The sequence below is a fragment of the Tupaia chinensis genome, unplaced genomic scaffold (assembly GCF_000334495.1).
Source record: "Tupaia chinensis unplaced genomic scaffold, TupChi_1.0 Scaffold000061_1, whole genome shotgun sequence".
Lineage (NCBI taxonomy): Eukaryota > Metazoa > Chordata > Mammalia > Scandentia > Tupaiidae > Tupaia > Tupaia belangeri.
In genome coordinates, this window is record NW_006159519.1 from 1,857,506 (window position 1) to 1,881,036 (window position 23,531).

General features: G+C 44.3%; 1 protein-coding gene across 1 annotated transcript in view; it reads left to right on the plus strand.

Annotated features, from left to right (window-relative positions):
- KAT6A (lysine acetyltransferase 6A) overlaps positions 1-23,531 on the plus strand; it is a gene marked incomplete in the record, with an annotated part of 128,345 nt that overhangs the window by 88,421 nt on the left and 16,393 nt on the right. Inside the window, 8 exon segments of the mRNA XM_014592854.2 lie at positions 6,104-6,245; positions 8,213-8,374; positions 9,421-9,514; positions 11,719-11,950; positions 12,602-12,806; positions 14,884-15,486; positions 19,039-19,348; positions 22,146-23,523. Coding sequence (XP_014448340.1) covers positions 6,104-6,245; positions 8,213-8,374; positions 9,421-9,514; positions 11,719-11,950; positions 12,602-12,806; positions 14,884-15,486; positions 19,039-19,348; positions 22,146-23,523 — 3,126 coding nt within the window.

The following is a 23,531-nucleotide window of genomic DNA, read 5'->3' on the forward strand; positions in this document are numbered from 1 at the left end:
AGGGCACTGGGCTCCCACATGGCTGACTGCAGTTTGAGTCCTGAACCTGGTGACTTGCTTTCTCACTTTTCCTCTCTCTTTCTCTCTCTCTCTCTGTCCTTTCTGGTCAAAATAAAATAAATAAGTAAGTAAATAAATAAAATGATTCTTTAAAAAAAGTTCAAATCCCAAAGCATGCAATAACAGGGCAATTAGAGCAAACAAAGAAAAGATTACAAGAGAAGAAAATCCTTTGGGAAGTGGAATTTTGCTTTAGCGAGCATTCTTAATACCTGAATATTTACATATGCATTGTATATTAAGTAATCTTGAATCCCTGACTTGGAAAAACAAAATAATGCCTATGGTTGACTCTCAGACATAGAAGAGTATAAAACAGAATTTAGCAATAAATTTCCACAACAGAGCCACTGGATGTCCACACATGGCAGAGAGAGATTGATAGAGAGCCACCTTCTGCCATTCTATATGTGATATGGATGGACAGACGCCAAAGTAGTTTGAGATCATGGGATGCCCCCCACTTCTGAGCTGCTTAGGCCTCAGTTCATAATAGCCTTTTTTAGTATGAGATCATTTCGTGACCCCAAGGAGGCAGATTCTCATGCGTTAGAGTAGCTTAGGAAGTTCCTCTTGGCTATGATTTTCTCCTGACTTGATTTGATTCAAATATTGGGAGATTGTTGCTAGAACTCGGTTTGATTATTCTCTTAATTGCTGAGGAAGAAACCAAAGAGAACCTTTAGCACGTTTGGCTATTGAGTAACGAAGTTGAATGGATGAAGGGAGAATAAAAACAGTAGTAGTAATAGCAACTGTAATGTACAGTACATCATTGTAAATTACCTGTTTCCGTTTCTTGAGCTCAGTACTCGACCACGCATCTCGGGATAAGTCTGTAAGGTGTACGTCATTGTCTTCATCTGACAGAGCAGGACCTAGTGATAGCATTGAAGATAGTACAGTTTCTTGTGAGTGGCAGAGCCAAGATTTAGGCTACTTTGCTCACCTTTGTAGACTGTCCTTCAGCCACTGGGCTGCTCTGTGCATGCAGCACGTGTATCTAGGTTCAGCTTGCTGGGCTTGTACCAGAATCTTTGGTTCACGTGATACTTGATTTAACTTTTCTTGTTATGTGAAAACTACAAGTGGACCCTTTATGAAGGGCACACATCTTGGAGTTTTCAAATGCTAGAAGGTCCTGAGGAATCCCTGGGACCAGTATCTACATAATTCTAGAAGGAAGGGAAACACACATAGCTGGAGCCCAATCTGGGTTTCACACGCCATGGTGTCAGCGCATTGTCAGGCTTTCGAACGAACTTCAGGCCTGGTGGCTGCAGCCCACAGTGCAGCTGGTCAGAGTGCCTCCACTTCTGCCTGATAGTAGTCAGGACGTGGGTGCTCTCAGGAGGACTGTCCTGGGCAGCCCTAGCAGGACTTTGTAGGGCTGAGAGATCAGATCCGCGATTGTCACAACCATGCTTGGCTGTTGGTAGTCCGATGTTCTTGCTAGGTGATACATTGTTTTCAAAGAGAGAACTGTGGAATTTGTACTGTTACTATCAGTAGAAGAAATGCTTTGGTTTTCCAAGAGTTTTTTCAGGTGATTCCCTTTAGAACAGTGGGTTTGGTTCCAATGAAGTAAGGTGTGTATAAAATGTTTCAGCAGCAACTGGATTGGAATAAAGTAGATCATAATGACTGCTTTTTTTTGTTATTTATTTAATAAAGTTTACTAAGGGTTTTTTAAAATCATCAGTAAGGTACTGTGTGTCTTGGGAGTGCGTACAATGGTGCAGTGCCAAAATGCAACACTGCCAGGCTCACCCACATGGACTGGCCCTCCAGGTTTGCATCCAGAGGCCTCCCTGAATACCCCAGGCACGCGTGTGCCCGTGGTCCAGGGCCCCCTGGGGTTGAGGGTGGGACACAGCATCACGTCTCTGTTTGGGATACATTCTCTCTCTCTGTGCATTCTTTCTCTCTCTCTCTCTCTCTCTCTCTCTCTCTTTCTCCGTACACGATCTCTCACTCATGGAAGAAATAAACTTAAGAAAAAAAAAAAAAAAAAAGCTAAACATTTTATAAAAAATTCAACCTTCTCAAATAGACCTTAGAAAATAAGCTATGTTTTCTTTTTCCCCTCTCCCTGCCTCCTCCTTTTCCTTTTTGATTTAACTCAAAGATAAAATTGTATGTATTTATCATATATAACATGGTGTTTTGAAGTTTGTGTGTATATATATATATAGAGAGAGAAAATTTAGTAGAATGACTAAATCTAGCTAATTAACATAAATTACACTTTATTTTTATGGCTCCATACTGAACCTTAACTACTGAAATGGATATACTTGAAGTTATAGCTATCTTCGCGTAATTTGGAAAGCTTAGTGGTCTGTCTGTTTTTGTTTGTTTTTTGTTTTTTCATTTTTCTGATATTTTTTAAAAAATGCAGCCTTTTGGATTTCTCAGATTCACATGGCAGGAAATGTTGATTTTATCATTTAGACTTCACAGTGAAGCTGTATCAAGTAGTGTTTCATGTTACCAAGTTAAAATTGCTCATTGAGAGTTTAGCACAGGTACATAGTGGTAAGGAGAGAATAACTAGAGGGGGGATGCCACCAGTTACATTTCCTTCTCCCCCTTTCCTCTTAAGGAGAAATTATTCAAAACTCAGACATTCAGGGTGACGGTCTGGCAGTCATCTGTCACACTTAGACTGAGTGAATACAGTCAGGACGACGGTCTGGCAGTCATCGGTCACCCTTAGACTGAGTGAATGCAGTCCGGGTGACGGTCTTTCAGCTGTGGGTCATCCTTAGATGAGTGAATGCAGTCAGGGCCCACATGAAATGAAGACGGTCGTACTTGGAGCCACTTCATTTTGAGATTTGTAGCTCTGGTGGAAAAGGAGGAAAAAGCCCTATACCTTGCTGCATCCCCACTGAATGGCAGGTTTGAGGCCACATGCAGAGTAGCTTAGGACATTTCTTCTCCATAGTCTTGGCTCCTTCTTGCCTTTATTAATGTTAGTTATTACGTGTTTCACTCAGTACTTTATTCTGGAATATTTTTATACTAATAGTATGCTTTCAGATTGTGTTGATGTGGCTAATAAGGATTTTGAAACTATATTGCATATTAGTATATTTAGAAATATTATCGCACAACAATTCCTTGGAAGCTTTAGGTATGCTAAATGATGGTTTTAAAAATAAAATATGAGAGGGCCAGCCTAATTCTCTAATGCTTAAAGAAACTGGGTCCCATACAGCTGACCACAGTTTGAATCCCAGACCCAGAGACTTGAGAAACACTGGTCATGTGTGTATGCATGCCCTAAATCCTAACAGGGTGGAGAAATGGAGCAGAAGGGATTGTGGCATGATTATGCCCCACTGGGACGGGTGTATGCTTCCTCCTCTCTTTCTCTCTGGCTTTCTAATTCTGGTTAGCACACGTATCCTCGGGCAGTTTGGAAAAAAAAATGTGAGGGCCAGCCCATAGCCACCCTAGTGGTTAAGGGAGCCAGATCCCACATGGCAGACCGTGTTTTGAATCATGTCCCTCAGGCCAGCAGGTGGAGTAGTGGTTACATCACTGGGCTCCCACATGGCCGACTGTGGTTCAAGTCCTGGACCCAGTGGCTAGAAAATCACGCCAGATACATGTGCATACATGCCCAAAATCCTGAGAGAATGGAGGAGAAGGGATTGCAGTGTGATCACCCCTGGGGGATGGTTTCTCACTTTCTCTCTCACTGTCTCTCTCTTTCTCTCTGACAAGTGCACATGCCCTCTGACAAATCGCAAACGCAGAATGCCCTAAGGCAAAAGCTTTTTAAAAAAAAAAAAAAAAGAATCATGTCTCCAGTGGCTTGTGAAGCACGCAGGACACTTACACATGCATATCCCAAATCCAGACAGGACGGAGAAATGGAGGAAAAGGGAGTGTGGAGTATGACCACATCTCATTGGATGTGCACACATGCATGCTCCTCTCTCTCCCTGCCTCTCTCTCTGGCAAATGTAACCTTTGGCAATAAAAGGGAAAAAATCAAATAAAAATAAATATGAGGCCAGCCTGTGGCATAGTGGTTAAGGCAGATGGATCTCACATGGCCAACTGTGCAATTCAAGTTCTGGACCCAGCGGCTTGAGAAATACACTGGGTGCAGAGCATGTGTGCCCAAAATTACAGACGGAAGAAGAGAGAGATGGAGGAAATGGCATGGCCGTCCTCCATGGTGCTCACTCTCACTCTCACTTCCTGTTTTCTCTCGCTCTCTCCCTCTACCTCCCTCCCTCCCTCCTCTCTCTCTCTCTCTCTCTCTGGCAAGCCCTCCTGACCTCTAATAGAATTTTTTAAAAGTCGCGAGATTACCTGAGAAGAATTAATGTGCATTGTAAGTGCCCGGGGGAAGGGAAGCTAGCCACATGCCATCCCCAGCTTTACCGAGTGAGGCGCTGTGCTGTGCTGCCGCAGGACCAGGGTTCCTGAGCTCGCCGAGAGGCTTTGGTAGGATGGCAGGGTTTTCAGATAAATTAGAATTGTGCTCCAAAAGCTGCCTCCAAAGTTTGAAGGTGAAAAAATAATCGTGATCTGCATACTTTAACAAATCAAACATTTTGGGTGTCTGTTAATCGGCTTTACAAACATTATTTTCTTTAATTCCAGGGTAATCATTTAAGCACAGCTGTCTAAAGTAATAGCAACTACATTTATTTCCCTCTGTCTCACTACTTAGATTGAGATAAGATACAATAATTTATTTGAGTTATTTTAACAGCTTACCATCCAGTATGTTTGCATATGCATTTTAGTAGTGTATCAGATGTCAGGTTGACAAAGCAGGACAGTTCCGGATTCAGCTCAGGGTTTAGGGAGTCTGAACCAAGGCTACACAGACGATGTATTTTAGAGCAGGACTACATGGCCTTATGGATTCAGACTGAAACTAGTGTAAAAGCTGCTGGAGGTTTTTTTCCCCTCTCTAGAGGGCATGCATCCTTACCAGAAACAGGAGGGAGAGGAGTGAGCAGTCCTCATGGGGAAAGGTCTCACCACAATCTCTTTTCCAACCTCTCTCCCTCCTTTTGGGGTCTTGGGCACACACACACACACACGTGCACGGCATGTTTCTCAAACCATTAGGTCTGGGACTTAAACCACACAGTTGACCGGGTGATCTGGTTACCTTAACCACCAAGCCGCTGATCTGTCTATAGATTGTGTTTCTTCGTTACCTCATCAGCTGGTCCAAACACTTGACTTGATTGCTTTGCTCACCATAAAAGGGACACGATAAGGAAGAAGTCCTGTTAAGTGCTACTGAAATGGCAAGACTATTGAATAATTGTAAATTAACAACATGACCACATCTGAAAGAGTAACTCGAGTATTTCGCTTTTTGAATAGTAGACTTTTGACTTATAGGATATCATAATATTTAGTCAGGAGGAGAGCCAGAATTTCAGGTGTAGAAGGAACAGGTAGTGTAGTTTGTCTTGACTTGTCAAAGCGTAGTCAGTATTACTTTACTACTTCATAACAAATACAGAAAGTCTGTTTTATAGTGTACACTGTATGCCTTTTAAACTCAGTACAGGGCCTCACAGGCTGTAAGCATGCCGCAAATATTTATTTTCCGAAGTTAAGAATGAATAAACAAATGATAAAAAGGAATAAATAACAAATAAAAGAAGAAAGAGTATACAGCTTAGCAAAGTCTTTGCATCTTGGTGTGTTCCGAAGGTAGACTTTATTTTCTGCTGGTTGGAGGTTCTCATGTGGTGGTTGGTAAACTTGACAGGACTGGGAGTCACTAGTCTGACAAGTTCGCCTCTAAGTTTAGTGTTTTTTTTTTTTCTTTCTTTCTTTCATTGGTGCATGGGGATAATGATACTCTCTACCTTTTTTATCCACTTGAGTAGTAATGGGATAGAAAAGAGAGAATATTGGGTTGTGGGGAAAGTCATGAAGTGTTTTTGCATAGAAAAATAGGCATGATTGTTCTGATGAGCTAAAAATTGTGAAAGTTTGAAGTCCTATACAATATAAAGTCCTGTCTTTTTTGTTTAATCATTATTTACAGGTTGCCTAAATTGTATCTTTGTGAATTCTGTCTAAAATATATGAAAAGTAGAACTATTCTACAGCAGCACATGAAGAAATGTGGTTGGTTCCATCCTCCTGCCAATGAGATTTACCGAAAAAATAATATTTCTGTCTTTGAGGTAAGCTCAATATTTACTAGTTGTCTCCCTGTCCGTTTCAAAAGCAAAGCCACCTGTCCTGCATCTGATTATGCAACTTTTTGGGGGGACTGTCGTTTTACTGTCACTCACTCACTTCTGAGCCAGGTAGTCCCGCTGTGCGAGAAGCAGCAGTAGCCAGTGGAGATGGTCCCACGCCCTCAAGTTCCTCTGGCATTTCACTGACTCAGAGATAGCTGTTGAAATATACCTTACTACTTTATGTACCGCTAAAAAGGAAAAAGCGCTGCTAACTGTAATTTTTAAGACTTCATTTGATTATAAATGTCAACCAATTTTTGCATGCGTAAGTATGATAAAAGTATATCTTAGAATGTATGAGATTTGTTGTTTAGATGAAAAGATTTCTATTACTTACTTAAAAGGCATATCTCCTGATAGATATGTTTGTCTATACCTCTATAGTAGCTGTCGTACTGTCTATATTTATCTATGTATCTTGATGTATCCCAAAACATATAGTTATAAACCTCAAATATATACAATAACGTTTTTGAAAAAGGAACATTTCTTAGGGATGTGTTTTATAACAGTAAATGTTAATATGATGATATGATTTAATTTATGCTAGGTGATTATGTAATTCTGTGTTGCTATTAGTAGTGGTATTTAATTTCTTGATCCTCAGTTCTGTGGTTTAAGTGTCAGGTGTTAAATGAGCACTTGCTGTGTGCTCAGTACTGTTCATTAGTGTAACAGTAGAATCCTAAAATAGCAGGGTCCATTCAGTCTCTCATTTCCTTGGTCTTCCCTAAGACTTTATTTTGGTGGTCAGTAAAGAAGCTCTTCATGGGGTTGGGTGGACTGTTCTGTTTCAGAATACCCCAAAGCTAATGTTCCTCAACTTAAGCTTATATTGATGTGTATTTTAAAAGAAATAATATCAGATAACTTAGATGGTGAGGGGTGTAGTTAGTATGCCAGACAGTGCCTTGGGAGCTAATGTGGCCGTCACTGGCTTGGTGAAAGCTCTGGGCCTAAAGGTTGTGGCACATACCGGGCCCTTGGCAGACACACTGCTACCTGGCAGACTGGGACCCCGTGGGAGCCCAGATTCTGTTCTCGGCACACGCTAAAGAGCCGGGTGTGGTAGTGCACCCCTGTGGGCCCAGCCCCTTGGGAGACCAAGACAGGACAACTGTGGCACAGCAAGGCCCTGTGTAAGACACTGCATGCGAGTGAGCACGCGCACACACACACACACACTCACACATGCTCTCACACGCTCACACACATGCTCTCTCACACACGCTCACATACACACTCACACACATGCTCGTGCACACACACACTCTCACACACGGCGTAAAAGAGCAAGCTCAGCAACCCCAAGGTCACAGGGCTGCCCGGCGGTAGAGCGCAGTGCTCCCACCTTGGCCAGCCTCAGTCCCGTTTGCCAGTTGCTGCCTGGGGATCCCGCGTGCTGCCTCCCGTTGACCACAGTTAATGCACCCTCGGGCAGTGTTGTTTGGGGTAGTCCTGACCAGGGTCCTTACACCGCATTGCTCAGGCCCTGACAGAGATTAGGCTATATTTATACCTTGTTTACCTGATAAATATATTTCAGAAGAGGTTGCATTTAGATCTTTTGTTGAATTAATACTTATGAAAATTATTGTCTGAAGAATTCCTGAGATTAATCTTTTTATAAAAGCAAAAATAAACCACTGTTTTAAAATCAGACTGTCACTTCCCCATCTAGCTGTTTTTGTTTTGTTAAAATAGAGTACTTTACATACTGTAGTTAGTCGTCTGAAAACATCAGGCACCATTTCAAAGCACAGCTTTCCAGTCCTGGTGTGTTCTGGTCACTGACAGCTTCTCTCAGGCTGCACTGGGGGTACCTAGAGACGCTTGTACCGACATACCTTGTTCTAGAACTGATGAGACGTGTGCTGACCATTTGGTTCTGGTTTTTTCCCCTCTAGGTTGATGGGAACGTGAGTACCATTTATTGTCAAAACCTGTGTCTCTTGGCAAAGTTGTTTCTCGACCACAAAACACTCTATTATGACGTGGAGCCATTTCTTTTTTATGTACTAACACAGAATGATGTCAAGGGCTGCCACCTTGTTGGCTACTTTTCTAAAGTAAGTATGTCACCTTGAAGTTTGTTTGAACTCACATGGAAATCTGAAACAATCTTGCTAGTCCTTGCTAGCGACACTACAGAATGCAACACTTTCTAGGTGTTGTCCATAGTACCTTTTCGGAAAGGAAAATAGAACATTCAGGAACTAGCGACTGCTGGAAGGTGCCTAGTAACGTTCAACAGACTATACTCTCTGAGGAGTATGACCTGCTAGGAATACTCAAGGGGAGAAGTTTTACAGTGACTTCTGTTCCCATGGCTATCGTAGATGGAACTCGTGAAATAAACACCGTCATTACCTTCTGAGTTCTTTCTCGGTTTAAGTCTTCTGTTCCTAATTTGAATTTTAGGGGTAGAAATAAAAGTAAGAAGCCATTTTTATTAAAATGTATTTTCTCCTTCCTTAATCTTTCATTCCCTTAGAGAAGAAAAAGATGTTGACTCAACATAAAACTTACACTTTTATTTAAACAAGCCTACAGTAAAATCTAAGTTTATCAAACAGTCTAGTGGGAAGTTCTAGCTTTATAAGAGTTCTTTAAGTAGGCTACCTCATTGGCGAAATGTGATTTCAAGTATGTTGACTAATTTACAAAAATGTGTTATAAAAAGTCTATCAAGACTGGGGAGTGGGTTTGTCCTTGTCGCCTGGAGCTGGAGATAGAGGACACTGAGCTAGCTGATGCGTCCCCCTCTAGATAGGTGCCCCGTGATTCATCACCCGTAGCTTCTCAGAGTGTTTGGAACTCAGATTCCTCCGCTGACCTGAGGCGCTGACATACTGGTTCTGAGTAACAGGTGGTGTTGGGTGGCACCATTTTATTCTGTATTTTCGCTCTCTTGGGAGGTTGCTTTGTGAGTAAGCGTGGTGGCTTAACATTGTTCTCTCTTCTCCCAGGGAGTATTTTTTCTTGATGCACGTTTGTATTCTCAAAGGACTAGGGCTGTGGTTTTGGCTGTTATTTTTGTTTCTTAATAATTAGCATTATTATTCAGTTTTACCAGCCTGGTGTGTTAAACCTTGCCTTCTGTTTTCTCCACCAGGAGAAGCACTGCCAGCAGAAATACAATGTTTCCTGTATAATGATTCTTCCCCAGTACCAGCGTAAGGGCTATGGCAGGTTTCTCATCGATTTCAGTAAGGATTATATTAATGTAACTTCTCGTCACCTCTTCCTGTGCACCAGCTATCTGTGCGTGTGCCGTGTGTGTGTGTATGTGCGCATATTTAAGGATTTGAAGATGACATGTTGGATGCCAATATCTTTTGTCATACCGTTGTATAGGTCTTTAAAGTCTAAAGCTACATGTTCTTTTTCTTCTGGTTAAACATAAAATATTTTTAAATAGCTAAAATGGAATACAGTTTTGTGTGATCTATAGCAATACCTGCAATTTGTATCTGTTCCTTTACAGTGGAACTTAGTTTTATGTGGCAGTATTAACTCACAATAATACTAAAAACATTGCAGAACTACTTAAATTAGCATCAATAAAGAAGTACACCACCTGCCCTCTTTTTGTCATGCAACTCTCTGAGGAAAATACACACATTTTTTAGGTCTGCCTAGTGGTTAAAAATATGCAACACGCCTTTAAAAAGTGTTTAAAGTGAATGATACAGGAAATAATTTAATCCGAGTTTAAAAGTTTAAAGCTAACAGTTCTGATGAGGTCAGTGTAGAACTTGCATTTGTTTTACACATTGATTAATCTTGCTTAGAAAGTTAAATGTGTTTGCAATACGTTTTATAATGATTATGAAATAGTGATTTGAGGGAGTATCTTCCCTCAGTTATTGCTGTAAAACATTTAAAGAATGCATGCAGAAATAATGATGCAGAAACTAAGGATTTTGTTCTAGTCTTGAGAAGTTAATTTCCACCCCCCTTTTTGATTTGCAGAGGGTATGTGTACTTCTCAGCCTAGAGGCGGGGAGGGAAGGAAAGCACCTCCCATGGGGAATGGTCACACCACAATCCACTGTCTTCCGTTTCTCCTTCTTTTGGGGATTTTGTCCAGCATGTTTTTCTCAGCTGTCAGGTCCAGGACTTGAATTGCTGGTCATCCATGTGGGATCCAGTGGCCTTAACCACAGGACACAAGCTGACCTAAGAAGTTAATTTTTGCCTGGACCAATTAACTTTATTCTGCTTGGCTTTAAACTCTGTTCCATATTTTTTGGAAGTCTGGGCTACTGGTTATTGTGTGTTTTCTTGGCCTTTTTGGAAGAGTAGTAGGGTGGAACTCGTAGTTACTTTAGCATTCATCTATAATTTTGAGACTAGAACTCATGATCGGATATGTTACATGCATTAAAGAGCAAATTTAGGGAACATATTTTATCTGTGGTGATGGGTACTTTTTTCAGGTACATAAACAATCTGTATGAATCAATATTTGTCTTCATTTACTTTTCCAAGTCCTGAAAACTTGTCTTAAAGTAGTTCTGTAACTTTGTTCCCCCTTTTTGGAAGAAGTTTACCTTTGAAATCGTTATTGTCTTCATACTTGGATTAGTTATGGAAGAGAAAATTGTTATTTTGGTGAATGAAACTTTTTTAGCATCTCTGACATCTTTGTGATTTGGGGATTTCAGGGTTGTCAGAAAAGTCATGATATTTTTCTATGTTTTTCTATGCAAAAATTAGTCATGGTTTTCAGATGACCCAGTAATCTATTTTTCCAGTTCTACTCTTAGACTGTTTTTTAAGTTTTCTTCAGCAACAAAAACATTTCTTCTCTCTCTGTTTTCAGTGCTACGTAGTTCTGAGGGAACAACAGAATGATACTGTCATAAGCTTGCTGTGACACCCATTCACATGTCTTACTTACCAGGAGTTAGAGTGATGGGTGACTCTGAGGGGAGCTTCTGGTGAACTGAGATTGCCATTTCCTTCCCTCCTAGAAGACCCTGGTCTTACCCTGGGCGTTCTGTTTCTCCGCCTAGGCAGAGTAGGCGCCACCTAGTGGTCCCAATAAGACGTGCCAAGTGGTTTCCCCAACAGCCCTGAAATGAAACTGTTGTTGCCTTAAACTTGCAGGAAATAGCAGTCTTAATTTTTAGCAGTTTGAATATTTTATCAGAGAAGTTCAGATTAGCTATAGAAAAAATACTGACACATTGTTCATATATATAAATTATACGTTGGACAAATTTCAGTTTCTGCAAACTTGTCTTAAAGTACTTCTGTAACTTTGTTCCCCCTTTTTGGAAGAAGTTTACCTTGAAATTATTATTGTCTTCATACTTGGATTAGTTATGGAAGAGAGGATCGTTATTTTGGTGAATGAAACTTTTTTAGGGTCTCTGATACCTTTGTGATTTGGGGATTTCTTTAGGTTACTTGTTGTCAAAGCGTGAAGGCCAAGCAGGGTCTCCGGAGAAGCCGCTGTCCGATCTAGGGCGCCTTTCCTACATGGCTTACTGGAAAAGTGTCATACTGGAGTGCCTTTATCACCAAAATGACAAACAGATCAGCATTAAGAAGTTAAGCAAGCTGACTGGAATCTGCCCGCAGGACATAACTTCTACACTCCACCACCTACGGATGCTGGACTTCCGCAGTGACCAGTGAGTGTCACAGCCCTTTGATACCTTCGACAGGGAAGCAGGTCCAGGCTGTTGGGTCAGGCAGCCCAGTGAGTGACGGAAGAGCATCGGCGACGGTGCTTAGGGGTCAGCTTATTTTCTATGATACTTGATTCTGTTGAACATGTAGGTATATTTTTAACCATTTTTCTGCTCTTCCTCCTGACTTTTCGGACCTAAATTACTACATCTTTTATCGTTTAGTGTTGGGAGCTCTCTCCTCTCACAGGAAGTACTAGCAATAGAAACTGCCATGAAGGGAAATGTGCCCACGACCAGGGTCCGTATAAATGGCACAGAGTGAAAGGAAAGACAGGAAGAGTCACAGAGAAAGGAGGCATGGAGCTAACGGACGGAGAGCAGGTGGGGTGCAGGGAAGGGGCAGCGACTCCAGGGCAGACTGTAAGGCAGTAGTGGCCGAAACGCCGAAAGCCGTCGCTGCAGGAACATGTGAGGGATGTGTCCGACTTCACCGTAGACGGCTCCTCTGGGGCACATTTCCCTACTTCACCACTCAGGAAGACCATTTTCTGAAACATTCTAAATCCGCTGTGGGTTCCCGGGGGTTATGTCTCCATATTTTATAGGTATCTTGTACACTGTTGATTGCTATAAACTTTTCTCTGGTTCCAGATTTGTGATTATCCGCCGGGAAAAACTGATCCAGGACCACATGGCAAAGCTTCAGCTGAATTTGCGGCCTGTGGATGTGGACCCAGAGTGTCTACGCTGGACTCCTGTCATCGTGTCCAACTCTGTGGTCTCGGAAGAGGAGGAAGAGGCTGAGGACGGAGAGAACGAAGAGCCGCAGTGCCAGGAAAGGGAGCTAGAGGCCAGTGTAAGGGTGTCAGCAGTCTCTGAGTCTCTGAGTCTCTGAGGAGGAGGAAGCAATAGTGTACTTTCGGTTTTCACGAGTACTTGTGATCCATATTACGGTATTGCCAACAAAGTGAACTCATGTTGGATTTCAGTGGTAGAAGTTTCAGGAAGACGAGGTCTTACTTACACATGTGTGTTTGTAAACCTCGGGCCGTTCAGAGACCATGGGATTTGTTTCCGACACATTAGGTGCGATATATACTCGTGACTAGTTCTTACCGGAAAGCCAGTAGGCAGCTACATTTTAGCTACTACTCCTGCTTCTGTGCAGTAGTTAAGGATTTGAATTGAATCTAAATCTAAATCTGACAGTTATTAAAAATGAAATGAAGATACATTTTCCTTAAAATAGAACATTCAAGGAATAATGTAAATGTGCATGTTTTCTAGTTTAGACTACAAATTTCAATGGGCACAGACTCTTTTTAGCCATGGGAAGGTTGATGAATTGCACTACATTATATAATGTTCAATATTTTTCTTCATGTGATGCATGCTTTTATCAGCTAATGCAGTACTTACCAGCCTTTAAAAAATATGTGTCCTCCTTTGACAAACATTAAAAAAAAAAAAGCAACTCATACCACTCTTTAGTGCAACTAAATTTTTAAAAGAAATGAAATATTCATAATAAAATAATATGAATTTTCTTTTCATATTTTTCAAATACCTCCTATCTTTTACCCAGCTCCAGAAGCCTATCTTTTCCCTGTTTAAAAATTTTTGTTTTAGGGGATCAGCAGTTAGCATAATGGCTGTGTCGCTGGACTCCCACGTAGTTGACCGCGGTTCGAGTCCCGGACCCGGTGGCTTAAACTCACGCCGGGCGTGTGTGCGTGGGTGCCCAAGATCCCAAGAGGAGAATGGAGGAGAAGGGATTGTGGCGTGGCCATCCCCTCTGGGGGGTGATTTCTCGCTTTCTCTCTCTCTGTCTGTCTGGCGAGTGCACGCGCCCTATAGTGAAAAACCTCTCAAAAAAAAAAATTGTTTTAGAGAAATTTCATAGCCGGTCTCACTCAGCATGAGAACAGTAGCACTCTGCGTTGATGCGGTGCCCCACGGTGATCACAAGCAGGACTCTGAGGAAGGCTGCCTGGCTGGCTGTGCGACCTCAGCTTCTCTACTTGCTATTGCATGACCTGGGGCAGGGTACTTTTTTTCTTTCTTTTTTTCTCTCTTTCTTTTTTTTCTTTTTTTTTTTTAAACAACTTTTACTATAGGATACGTACACTGACCAGAGACAGAGAGGGGAGACAGTGAGAGGGGAAGTGAGAAGTCACCTCTTAGGGGGGATGGCCACACCACAATTCCTTCTCCTCCATTCTCCACTTAGGTATCTGGGCACACATGCGCACATGCCCAGCACGATTTTCAGGCCACCAGGCCCATGACTCAAACCGTAGTCAGCCATGTGGGAGCCCAGTACCTTAAAACTGTACACCTGCTGACCCTGGAGCAGGTTACTTACATTTTCTTTGTACCTCATTTGTAGTGACAAAACTTCATACACTTATTATGAGTATTAGTGAAAAATATATTGGGTCGTCAGAAAAGTCATGACATATTTTTCTATGAAAAAATGCATCATGGGAACCAGCAGTTAGCGTAATGGCTATGTCGCTGGACTCTCACATAGTCGACCGTGGTTCGCGTCCCAGACCCAGTGGCTTAAAACTCATGTCGGACGCGTGTGCTTGTGTGCCCGAGATCCCGAGAGGAGAAGGGATTGCGGCGTGACCATCCCCTCTGGGGGGTGATTTCTCGCTTTCTGTCTCTATGTCTCTGTCTGTCTGTCTGGCGAGTGCACGCTCCCTATAACGAAAACCTCTCAAAAAAAAAAAAATGCATCATGATTTTCAGATGACCCAATATATATAAAGTATTTATAAATGTCTAATACATGGGAAACATATTAGTTACTAAATAATCCTTTCTTTTTTAAAGCTGTTTTCTTATCTTAATATTTAAAAGAATAGGTAGATAGAACCAGCCAAGAGTGAAAAATTAACCAGCATTGTTTTGTTTACTAAAATCAGGTTCCATCCATGTCTCGGGAGAGCAAAGAACAAGATTCTTATTCTTCAGTAGAAAGTGAAAAGAAACCAGAAGTTCTGGCTCCGGCCAGTTCTACACGCTTGAATAAACAAGTCCTTCCCCGCGATAGTCTCCCTGCAAATAGTCAGCCATCACGGCGGGGGCGCTGCGGGAGGAAAAACAGAAAAGCCCAGGAACGTTTTGGTGACAAAGATTCCAAACTCCTCTTGGACGAGACATCATCCACTCCTCAGGAGCAGTATGGGGAATGCGAGGAGAAGTCAGAGGCTTCCCAGGAACAGTTCACTGAAAGTGAAGAACAGTTGGTGGCCCCCGTGGAGCAGCCAGGCCAGGATGGGAAGCCAGACCTGCCCAGGAGAAGACTGAGCGAGGGGGTGGAGCTGTGGCGGGGACAGCTGAAGAAGAGCCCCGAGGGTCCGAAGTGCAGGTTACCAGAAGGGAATGACAGACTGCCCCGACGGTACAGTGACGGCGATAGGGCTCTCCTCAGGGGCTTCAGTGAGAGCAGCGAGGAGGAGGAAGAGCCCGAAAGCCCTCGGTCGAGCTCGCCACCCATTCTCACAAAACCCACGTTGAAGCGAAAGGTAGCCCGCCCTTCGTGTGGCCGCTCCACCCCAGTTGCAGCAGCCTGTCCACTGCCCTGTCCTACGGTTGTGAAAGGGACGTTAGGCATTCCTAGGGTGCCGTGTTTTAAACGTTCAGCCTCGCCAAGTCATCACTTAAGATCTTCCCAGGGTGCACGTGAAAGGTGTATCTGACTGCTTTGGTGCTTAGGGATTAACTTAGAAGTCGTAAGCTGACTTAAGGGCTGACAAACTTATTTTTCAATTTACTAGTTTGATGTTCAAATCAAGACTTCCAGGGACTCGAGAAATACTTTAAAAGTCTATACAGATCATGAGTGTTTATATTAGAAAAGGAAACCAAAGTATTCCATAGTTGGATGGGAGTGAGTGTGTAGGGCCCCTAAATTTGGAGCATTCAGAGTAAAGTCATCCTGGGTCAGGCTGTTTCTGCCGTGCTCTCCCCCCTCCTCCATCTCTCCGTCACTCAGGGTTTGACTTCATCTTGCCTTAAAACTATTTCCCGAACTACCCTCATGTTGCAGCTTATATGGTAGCCAACTGGTGAGGCAGTGGTGTGTGAGGGTGGTAATGAACTCGGCCACACTGCAGGCACCTGCAGTTCTCCGGCTGCGGAGTGAGCTGTAAACATTGCCTCGTGCCAGCAACTGCAGCAGCTCAGCCCCCCGGGGAGCCCCACTCTGCAGCAGTGGGTGATGGCTCCATCCAGATTAGTGGGATCATTCCTTCCCTTAGCAGCGCTATTAAAAAGGAAGGGCCAGGGCCAGCAGATGGTGTAGCGGTTAAGTTGCTGGCCTTCCACATGGCTGACCATGGTTTGAGTCCTGGATCTGGTGGCTTCAAAACCACACTGGTGTGTGTGTATGCTTGTGTGTGTGTGCATGTGCACATGTGCCCAAGATCTCAGAAGGAAAAGGGATTGTGGGTGGCCATCCCTGCTGAGGGTTGATTTCTCATTTTCCTTCTCAGTGTCTCAGTCTGGTGAGCACATGCGCCCTAAGGCAAAAACCTCTTTAAAAACGTCAGGGCCATTCTTCAGAAAATGAGGTATTAAGAGTGGTTTTAGATGGACAGGATCACCCCAAAGAATAACAGAGTGCGCCTGTGCGCCATGCAGTGTCCACCGTCACTGAGCTTCCCATTGGTGGGGACCTCGATCACAGCCGGAAAACCAGGCGGATGCCGAAATGGCTGATCCGTGCTTTCTGCAGCTTTCTGCAGCTTTCCCGTTCCAGGATCCGGTCTGGCAGCTCAGGTGGTATTCACAGTCGTGTGTCATTAGGTTCCTCTTGATGGTGACAGTTTCACAGCCCTTTCTTGCTTTTGTTGGTCTTGACAATTTGGGGACTTACCAGTCAGGTATTTTTTTAGGATATCTTTCATGATACTAGAATGAGGCAATGTGTTTTTGAGAGAAAGACTGCAGAGATGAAGTCCAGTTCTCATCGTAGAAAGGGTGTCTGCCAACATGTGGGAAGTAGAGGGGCACCCTCTGTGGAGATGCGTCTCCGCTGTGGGTGATGACCCCGACCACCCAGCTCCCGGCACTGTTCATCAGCGTTCTCCACGGCCCGGCTCCACCCTGTCCTACAGGAAGGTCACTGCGAAGTGCATTCTTCCGACACAGGGAGCTGTGCTCTGCCTCCCAACAGGGTGTTTGCAGAAATCATTGTCCTTCTTAGGACATTTCTTCATCTCCCACATCCATTTATTTACACAAGCATTTACTTGTATCAGCATGGGCTCCTAGACGTTAATACTTCAGTTTATAACCCATACTACTGCTTTAAAATTGTCCGTCTTGGCCATGAGCAGCTCTGCCAGTCCTCTGACCCTTAGACACACGCGCCTTCATCATTGTGGGCTTTTTATCCGTCTGCCGTGTCTCGAGCACGTCTGACTTCGTGGCACTGCAAGATGTTCCGGGTGCACCTGGTACATTTCCTGTCCCAGTCCTGGAAGGAGCTCTTCTCCGAGGAGCAGGGCCATTTTTAATCTACTTTGGAAATTATATTCTCAATTAGAAGGACTAGTAAATTTGAAGTAGAGAAAGTCTGAACATCGACTAACTCTGCTATTCATTGCATCATCATGAAAAAGATATCTACCATCCTGGGGCTTAGAGTGCCTGTTTGTAAAGTTTATAAAAAGAAAAAAAAGCTATTTCCTTGTATTAAAAAAAGAATATTGTAACAGGCAGTGAGCTCATATGCAAAGTAGTTTTGGAGTTACGAAGAAATTCACTTGATTGCAGCCAGTTCCGTACCAGCTAGATATGTGACCTTAGCAAGCCCTGTAACCTTTTGGCTTCTGTAGGTTAAGGGGATTGGATTATACCATCTCTGGGGCATCATTTCTATTATTGGCTCATTGGAAAAGTCATGGTGTATTCTTTGTGTGTCTCTGTGCAAAAATGCATCGTGACAGGACCAGCAGATAGTGTAATGGTTACATTGCTGGACTCCCATGTAGTCAACCACGGTTCAAGTCCCAGGCCTGGCAGCTTAAACTCACACCAGGCACACGTACATGTGTACCCAAAATCCCAGCAGGAGAGTAGAAGAGAAGGGATTGCAGTGTGGCCATCCTCGCTCGGGGGTGGTCTCTTGCTTTCTGTCTCTTGGGGGAGTGCACACGCCCTATAGCAAAAATCTCTCTTTTAAAAAAAAATGCATCATGACTTTTCTGATGACCCACTATTTAGTGATGTTAGCTATGTAATTTAAGATATTAGTTCAACCCAGTGTATACTTGTCAAATTCCAATGTCAACCCTGTGTCAAATTCCAATAACAGATTTATTTTGCTTTTGAAATGTTTCACTAACACCAAGTAAATATGTTATTTTTTTACATTCCACTATACATTTTTATGAATGGGCTCATGAAAATCAAATACAACTTTTCAAGAGTTCTGCTGACCTTCAGAGAGGTGCTACGAGGCGAAGTGTGTCTCCTTTTTCTTCTAAGGAAAAGTTGAGGGATGAGCTGTGGGTCCTTCCAGCATTGAAATGGGCAACTCCCCAGGGCACTGGACTTACCAGAACTGTTAATCAATACTCGTGTCATCTGCTCTTCCGGCAGGCCTGCCTCCTCAGTTTTCCTACACCTTTGTGTCCGTAACCTTATGTGTAGTATTTTACTACAGTATTTAGAAATCATGCTCAAAATGTCTTCTGGTATACAGAGTCCTCATTTTATTTTATGTTTTTATTTTTTAATGGCCAGATGGTATATGCTTCTGCTAGAGAAAGACACTCAGAGAGGGAGAGAGAGGAGAGGCGTCCACCAAAGGGCGTGGGTGTGCCATAAGCCCGTGTCCTTCGCTCTGTCCTGGGATTTGGGGCACACAGGCACATGTGCCCAGGGGCCAGATTTTAGACTGCAGCCAGCCACGCGAGGTCCAGTTACCTTCACCACGAGGCATGGGGCCAGCCCACATCCTCACTTTATGCATACGAATTCTGTTAGGTTTTAAACCTTTTTTCCTGTTATTAGTGGAATAGATAGTGTTCGTTGCTGTAAATAAATGACTTGCTTTCTCTATTAAACAGAAACCAATTCTTCACAGAAGGAGGAGAGTCCGGAAGCGCAAACACCACAATAGCAGTGTGGTCACAGAAACGATCTCCGAGACCACCGAGGTCTTAGATGAACCTTTTGAAGACTCTGACTCGGAGAGGCCAATGCCGAGATTAGAACCCACATTTGAGATTGATGAAGAAGAAGAGGAAGAGGATGAAAACGAGCTCTTTCCGAGAAGATACTTCCCTTTGCCATCACAGGATGTTCTCAGGTGCCGGTCGTCCTCTAAGAGGAAGTCTAAAGATGAGGAGGAAGATGAGGAGTCGGATGACGCCGACGGTATGTGTGTCTCCCAGAACTACCACCTACTGCTGTGCTGTGGCCTCTAGAGACCCACAGAGGTCACCGCTCAGCCTCCGACCAAAAAGCTGAAAGATGAGCTAACCTCTGAGCAAGACGAGGGCGTGCAGCCGAGGGCACGCTGTCGAGCGTATCTAGCCTCGGGTCCTCATTTAGTTTCCCCATCAGCTCAGAGCCTGTCTTTGTCACTGCAGAAAATGTCTTACTGTTGAGATCCAGTCTCGGCCATTATCCGAATCATTCCTTAGAGTCAGCCGGGTGGTGTCTTCTTGTGAGCGGGCACTCCCCGTACATGGCCTGCTGGCTCACTGCGGCTGCCCAGGACGGGCACACTCTAAGTGGGAACTCGCTCCAGGCCTCCCGAGAGGTCTCATGGAGTCACATCTCTAACGTGTCTTACCCACCGAGTGGAGAATGTCTAGTAAATCATAGCAGCTGTTCAAAATAAGTTATGTTTTATGGTGTTAGATAAAAATCCAATGATTTACTTTTAAAATACCTGTCATCATCTCATTTTTAGAGCTACAGAAATCAGCTCTCATATATTAGGGGCTTCAGAAAGTTTGTGGGAAAATGAAGTTCAGTATGAGCTTATTTTGGTGCAAAAAGAATAAAGTCCATGCATAGTGTTTTCATAATGCATGCTTTCCAGGAACTTACTGAAGACCCCGTGTACGGTCCGGGTCAGCACTGGTCTGACCCCGCCTGCAGCGTTTGCCAGTGCGGCCAGGCAGTGCACGTCTGCAGCATGCTTGCCTTGCAGGGGCTCGCAGTGAGCCTTTTTACTTGCTGGGTGAACTGGAAGAAATCTAATTATCCTTATTATATAAAACTTTAGCTTTTATGCATTAACTAGTTGAGTTTTAAATTCTACTTTGGAAAAAAATCTGCTTTGTTTTGGATATCATTGATAACATTTTTCCTTTCTTATTTTTATTTAACAGATAGTTCAATGCAATAATAAGATGGTAGAATTATTTGCCTTACTGTGAATGGTTCTCCAGAGTTTTACCCATGTTATGTTTTGAGATAGATAACTAGGAAACTAAAATTTTTGTTTTGTAGATTTGGTACTTTACGCTCTGCCTTGGATTATTTTACACTAATGTAGTATCCTCTTTTTTATTTTTAAAATTTTTGCCAGTGGGAGTATGTACTTTCTAGAGAGAGAGAGAGAGAGAGAGAGCGCGCGTGTGAAAGCTCCCACCAGTGGTGCGTGGTCGTGAATAATCTCTTCTCCATTATTCCATCCTGTCAGGATTTGGGATGCTCACACACATGTGTTTGTTGTGTTTTTCAAACTCCCAGAGCCAGGACTCAACCCATGTGGTCAGCCTTGTGGGATTCAGCTCCTGTAGCCAGTGGGCCACGAGATCAGCCCAGCATCCCCTTTGAAGCTGCTGTAGACGTGGGCAGGTTTTCCTCGGTGCAGCCATTTCCTTTGCTTACGTCAAGCCAGACTGTAACTGAGCCTCCTCAGCTTTCCCTCTCGGGTCCTGCTCTTTTTGGTGCATTTACCCTTTAGAAATTGCTGGGGAATGTGAGTGTGCCGAATGCCACTGTGCTTCACACCTCATTCTACTTTTACTTTAGTTAGGCTTATCCTTCAGATGATTAACTTTAAAATGAAGATAATCGGGAGTTAGTTAATAAAAGTGAAGATAATGAAGTCATTTCTGTTGTACATGCTGGTCTCAGGAAAAGGCACTCTATTTATTTATGATGATAGAGAGGAGCACCCTTGACATACACCGTGGCTCCCTTTCCCTAGCCCCATCTCTCCAGGATCCTGGACACCCTGGGGGTGCATGCATGACCACCATGCCACAGAGGCTGAGCCAGCTGCATTTGGTCACAGTTAGGAGGAGATGGCGTTAATGTCAGATTAACGTCTAACAAGCTTCGCTGCCTCTACTTGTTCCTGTCTGGGACTAAATGCCTTGCAGCGGTCCCTATATGAGCACAATGCTGACCGAGCAGTTGTTCACGTAGGATGACTCAGTTGAGGCCTGGGTCACTGGCTCGTGATCCTGCCAGAACCAGTGGTTTTGTGAAAATTGAGAAAACCAGAGAGATGACATAAATCACAAATAGGGTTAGGAAAAAAAAGAAAAGAAAAAGAAAGTAAGTGGACTTGTGACTTGCACAATAAAGACAACTTGATAAAAATACTACTACTTATGGGCCAGCAGATGGCATGATGGTTAAGTCTCTGGATTTGCCCACGGCAGACCATGGTTCGAGTCCTGGACCTAGCAGCTGGAAAACCATGCCAGGCAAATGTGTGTCCATGCCCAAAATCCCAAGAGGATAAAGGAGGAGAAGAGATTGCAGCCTGGCCTGGGAGTGATTTCTCACTCCCACTGTCGCTGTCTCTCTCTAGTGAGCTCATGTGCTGTAAGAAACAAACAACTCCTTCTTTGCATGTCTGTAAAGCCCGCGTTCACTTTATAGCTCCTGCAGCTGAGACCCAGAGTAGCTGCCTTAAAGCTGTTCTGCTCACCACAATGAACCCGAGCCGGTTCTAGCTGGGAGACGGAGCGTTAGGTTGGCCAGGGTTCTTTCCTCGTTCTGCCAGTTCACTCTGTGACATTAATTCGATTTACCCCATAGATTAGTAACCGTAAAATGAAGATAACCAGGAGTCAGTTAATAAAAGTGATGGTTAGTGAAGTCATTTCTGCTGTACATACCGATCTCAGGAAAAAGCACTTCTCTAGAGAAAGTACGACGTCTCATAACCTGTCTTTGTCATTTTTCTGTCCTTCCCGTACAGACACTCCTATCCTAAAGCCAGTGTCTCTCTTGCGAAAATGTGATATGAAGAATTCCTCACTTGAGCCAGATACTTCCACACCCATGAAAAAGAAAAAGGGGTGGCCCAAGGGCAAGAGCCGCAAACCAGTCCACTGGAAGAAAAGACCCGGGCGGAAGCCAGGATTTAAGCTGAATCGGGAAATCATGCCTGTTTCTACTCCAGAATGCATCTCTGAGCCCATCGTCCCCATTCCTAAGGCTGGACGCAAACCCAGAATTCAAGAGAATGAAGAAACTGTTGAATCAAAAGAAGACTTGCCTTTATCCGAAGAAAGGAAGGAAGAGATGCATGTGGAAGCAGAAGAGGCTGAAGAGGGCGAAGAAGAGGACACAGCTGGCAGTGAGGTCAGAGCAGCTTCCCCCGTGGACAGCAGCAACAGCCCTGAGCCGGAGCCCAAGGAGCCGGAGGTGGAGGTGGAGGAGGAGGAGGAGGAGAAGCCCCGCCTTGCAGAGGAGCAGAGGCAGTCGGAGGAGGAGCAGCCAGAGCTGGAAGAGCAGGAGCCAGAGGAGGAAGATGAGGCCACTGTGGAGACAAGCCAGAATGACGACCATGACGCAGACGATGAGGACGACGGCCAGCTGGGGTCTGCGAGGAAGAAGGAGCTCGAGGAGCAGCCTGCCAGAGAAGACGCCAAGGACGAGCCCGGTGGCCAGGAGGCTTTTTTAGACGCGGACACACAGAACAGTAGGGAGACCGCAAAGGACAAAGACGACACAGAGCCGGAGTCTGAGGAGGAGCAGCCTTCCCACGAGACGTCCGTGGTGTCCGAGCACATGCCAGGATCTGAAGATGATCACGAAGAGGATTCGAACACGAAGGAAGAGCTGATAGAATTAAAAGAGGAGGAAGAGATTCCCCACAGCGAGCTGGACCTGGAGACCGTGCAGGCAGTGCAGTCCCTGACGCAGGAGGAGAGCAACGAGCACGAGGGCGCCTACCAGGACTGTGAAGAGACGCTGGCCGCCTGTCAGACCCTGCAGAGCTACACGCAGGCTGACGAGGACCCTCCCATGTCCATGGTCGAAGACTGCCAGGCTTCGGAACACAACAGCCCCATCTCCTCTGTCCAGTCTCATCCCAGCCAGTCGGTCCGTTCGGTCAGCAGTCCCAACGTGCCTGCCCTGGAGAGCGGTTACACCCAGATCAGCCCGGAGCAGGGTTCCCTGTCCGCGCCCTCTATGCAGAACATGGAGACCAGCCCCATGATGGATGTGCCTTCCGTATCAGACCACTCTCAGCAGGTGGTGGACAGTGGCTTCAGCGACCTGGGCAGCATCGAGAGCACCACAGAGAACTACGAGAACCCGAGCAGCTACGACTCCACCATGGGCGGCAGGCTTTTGG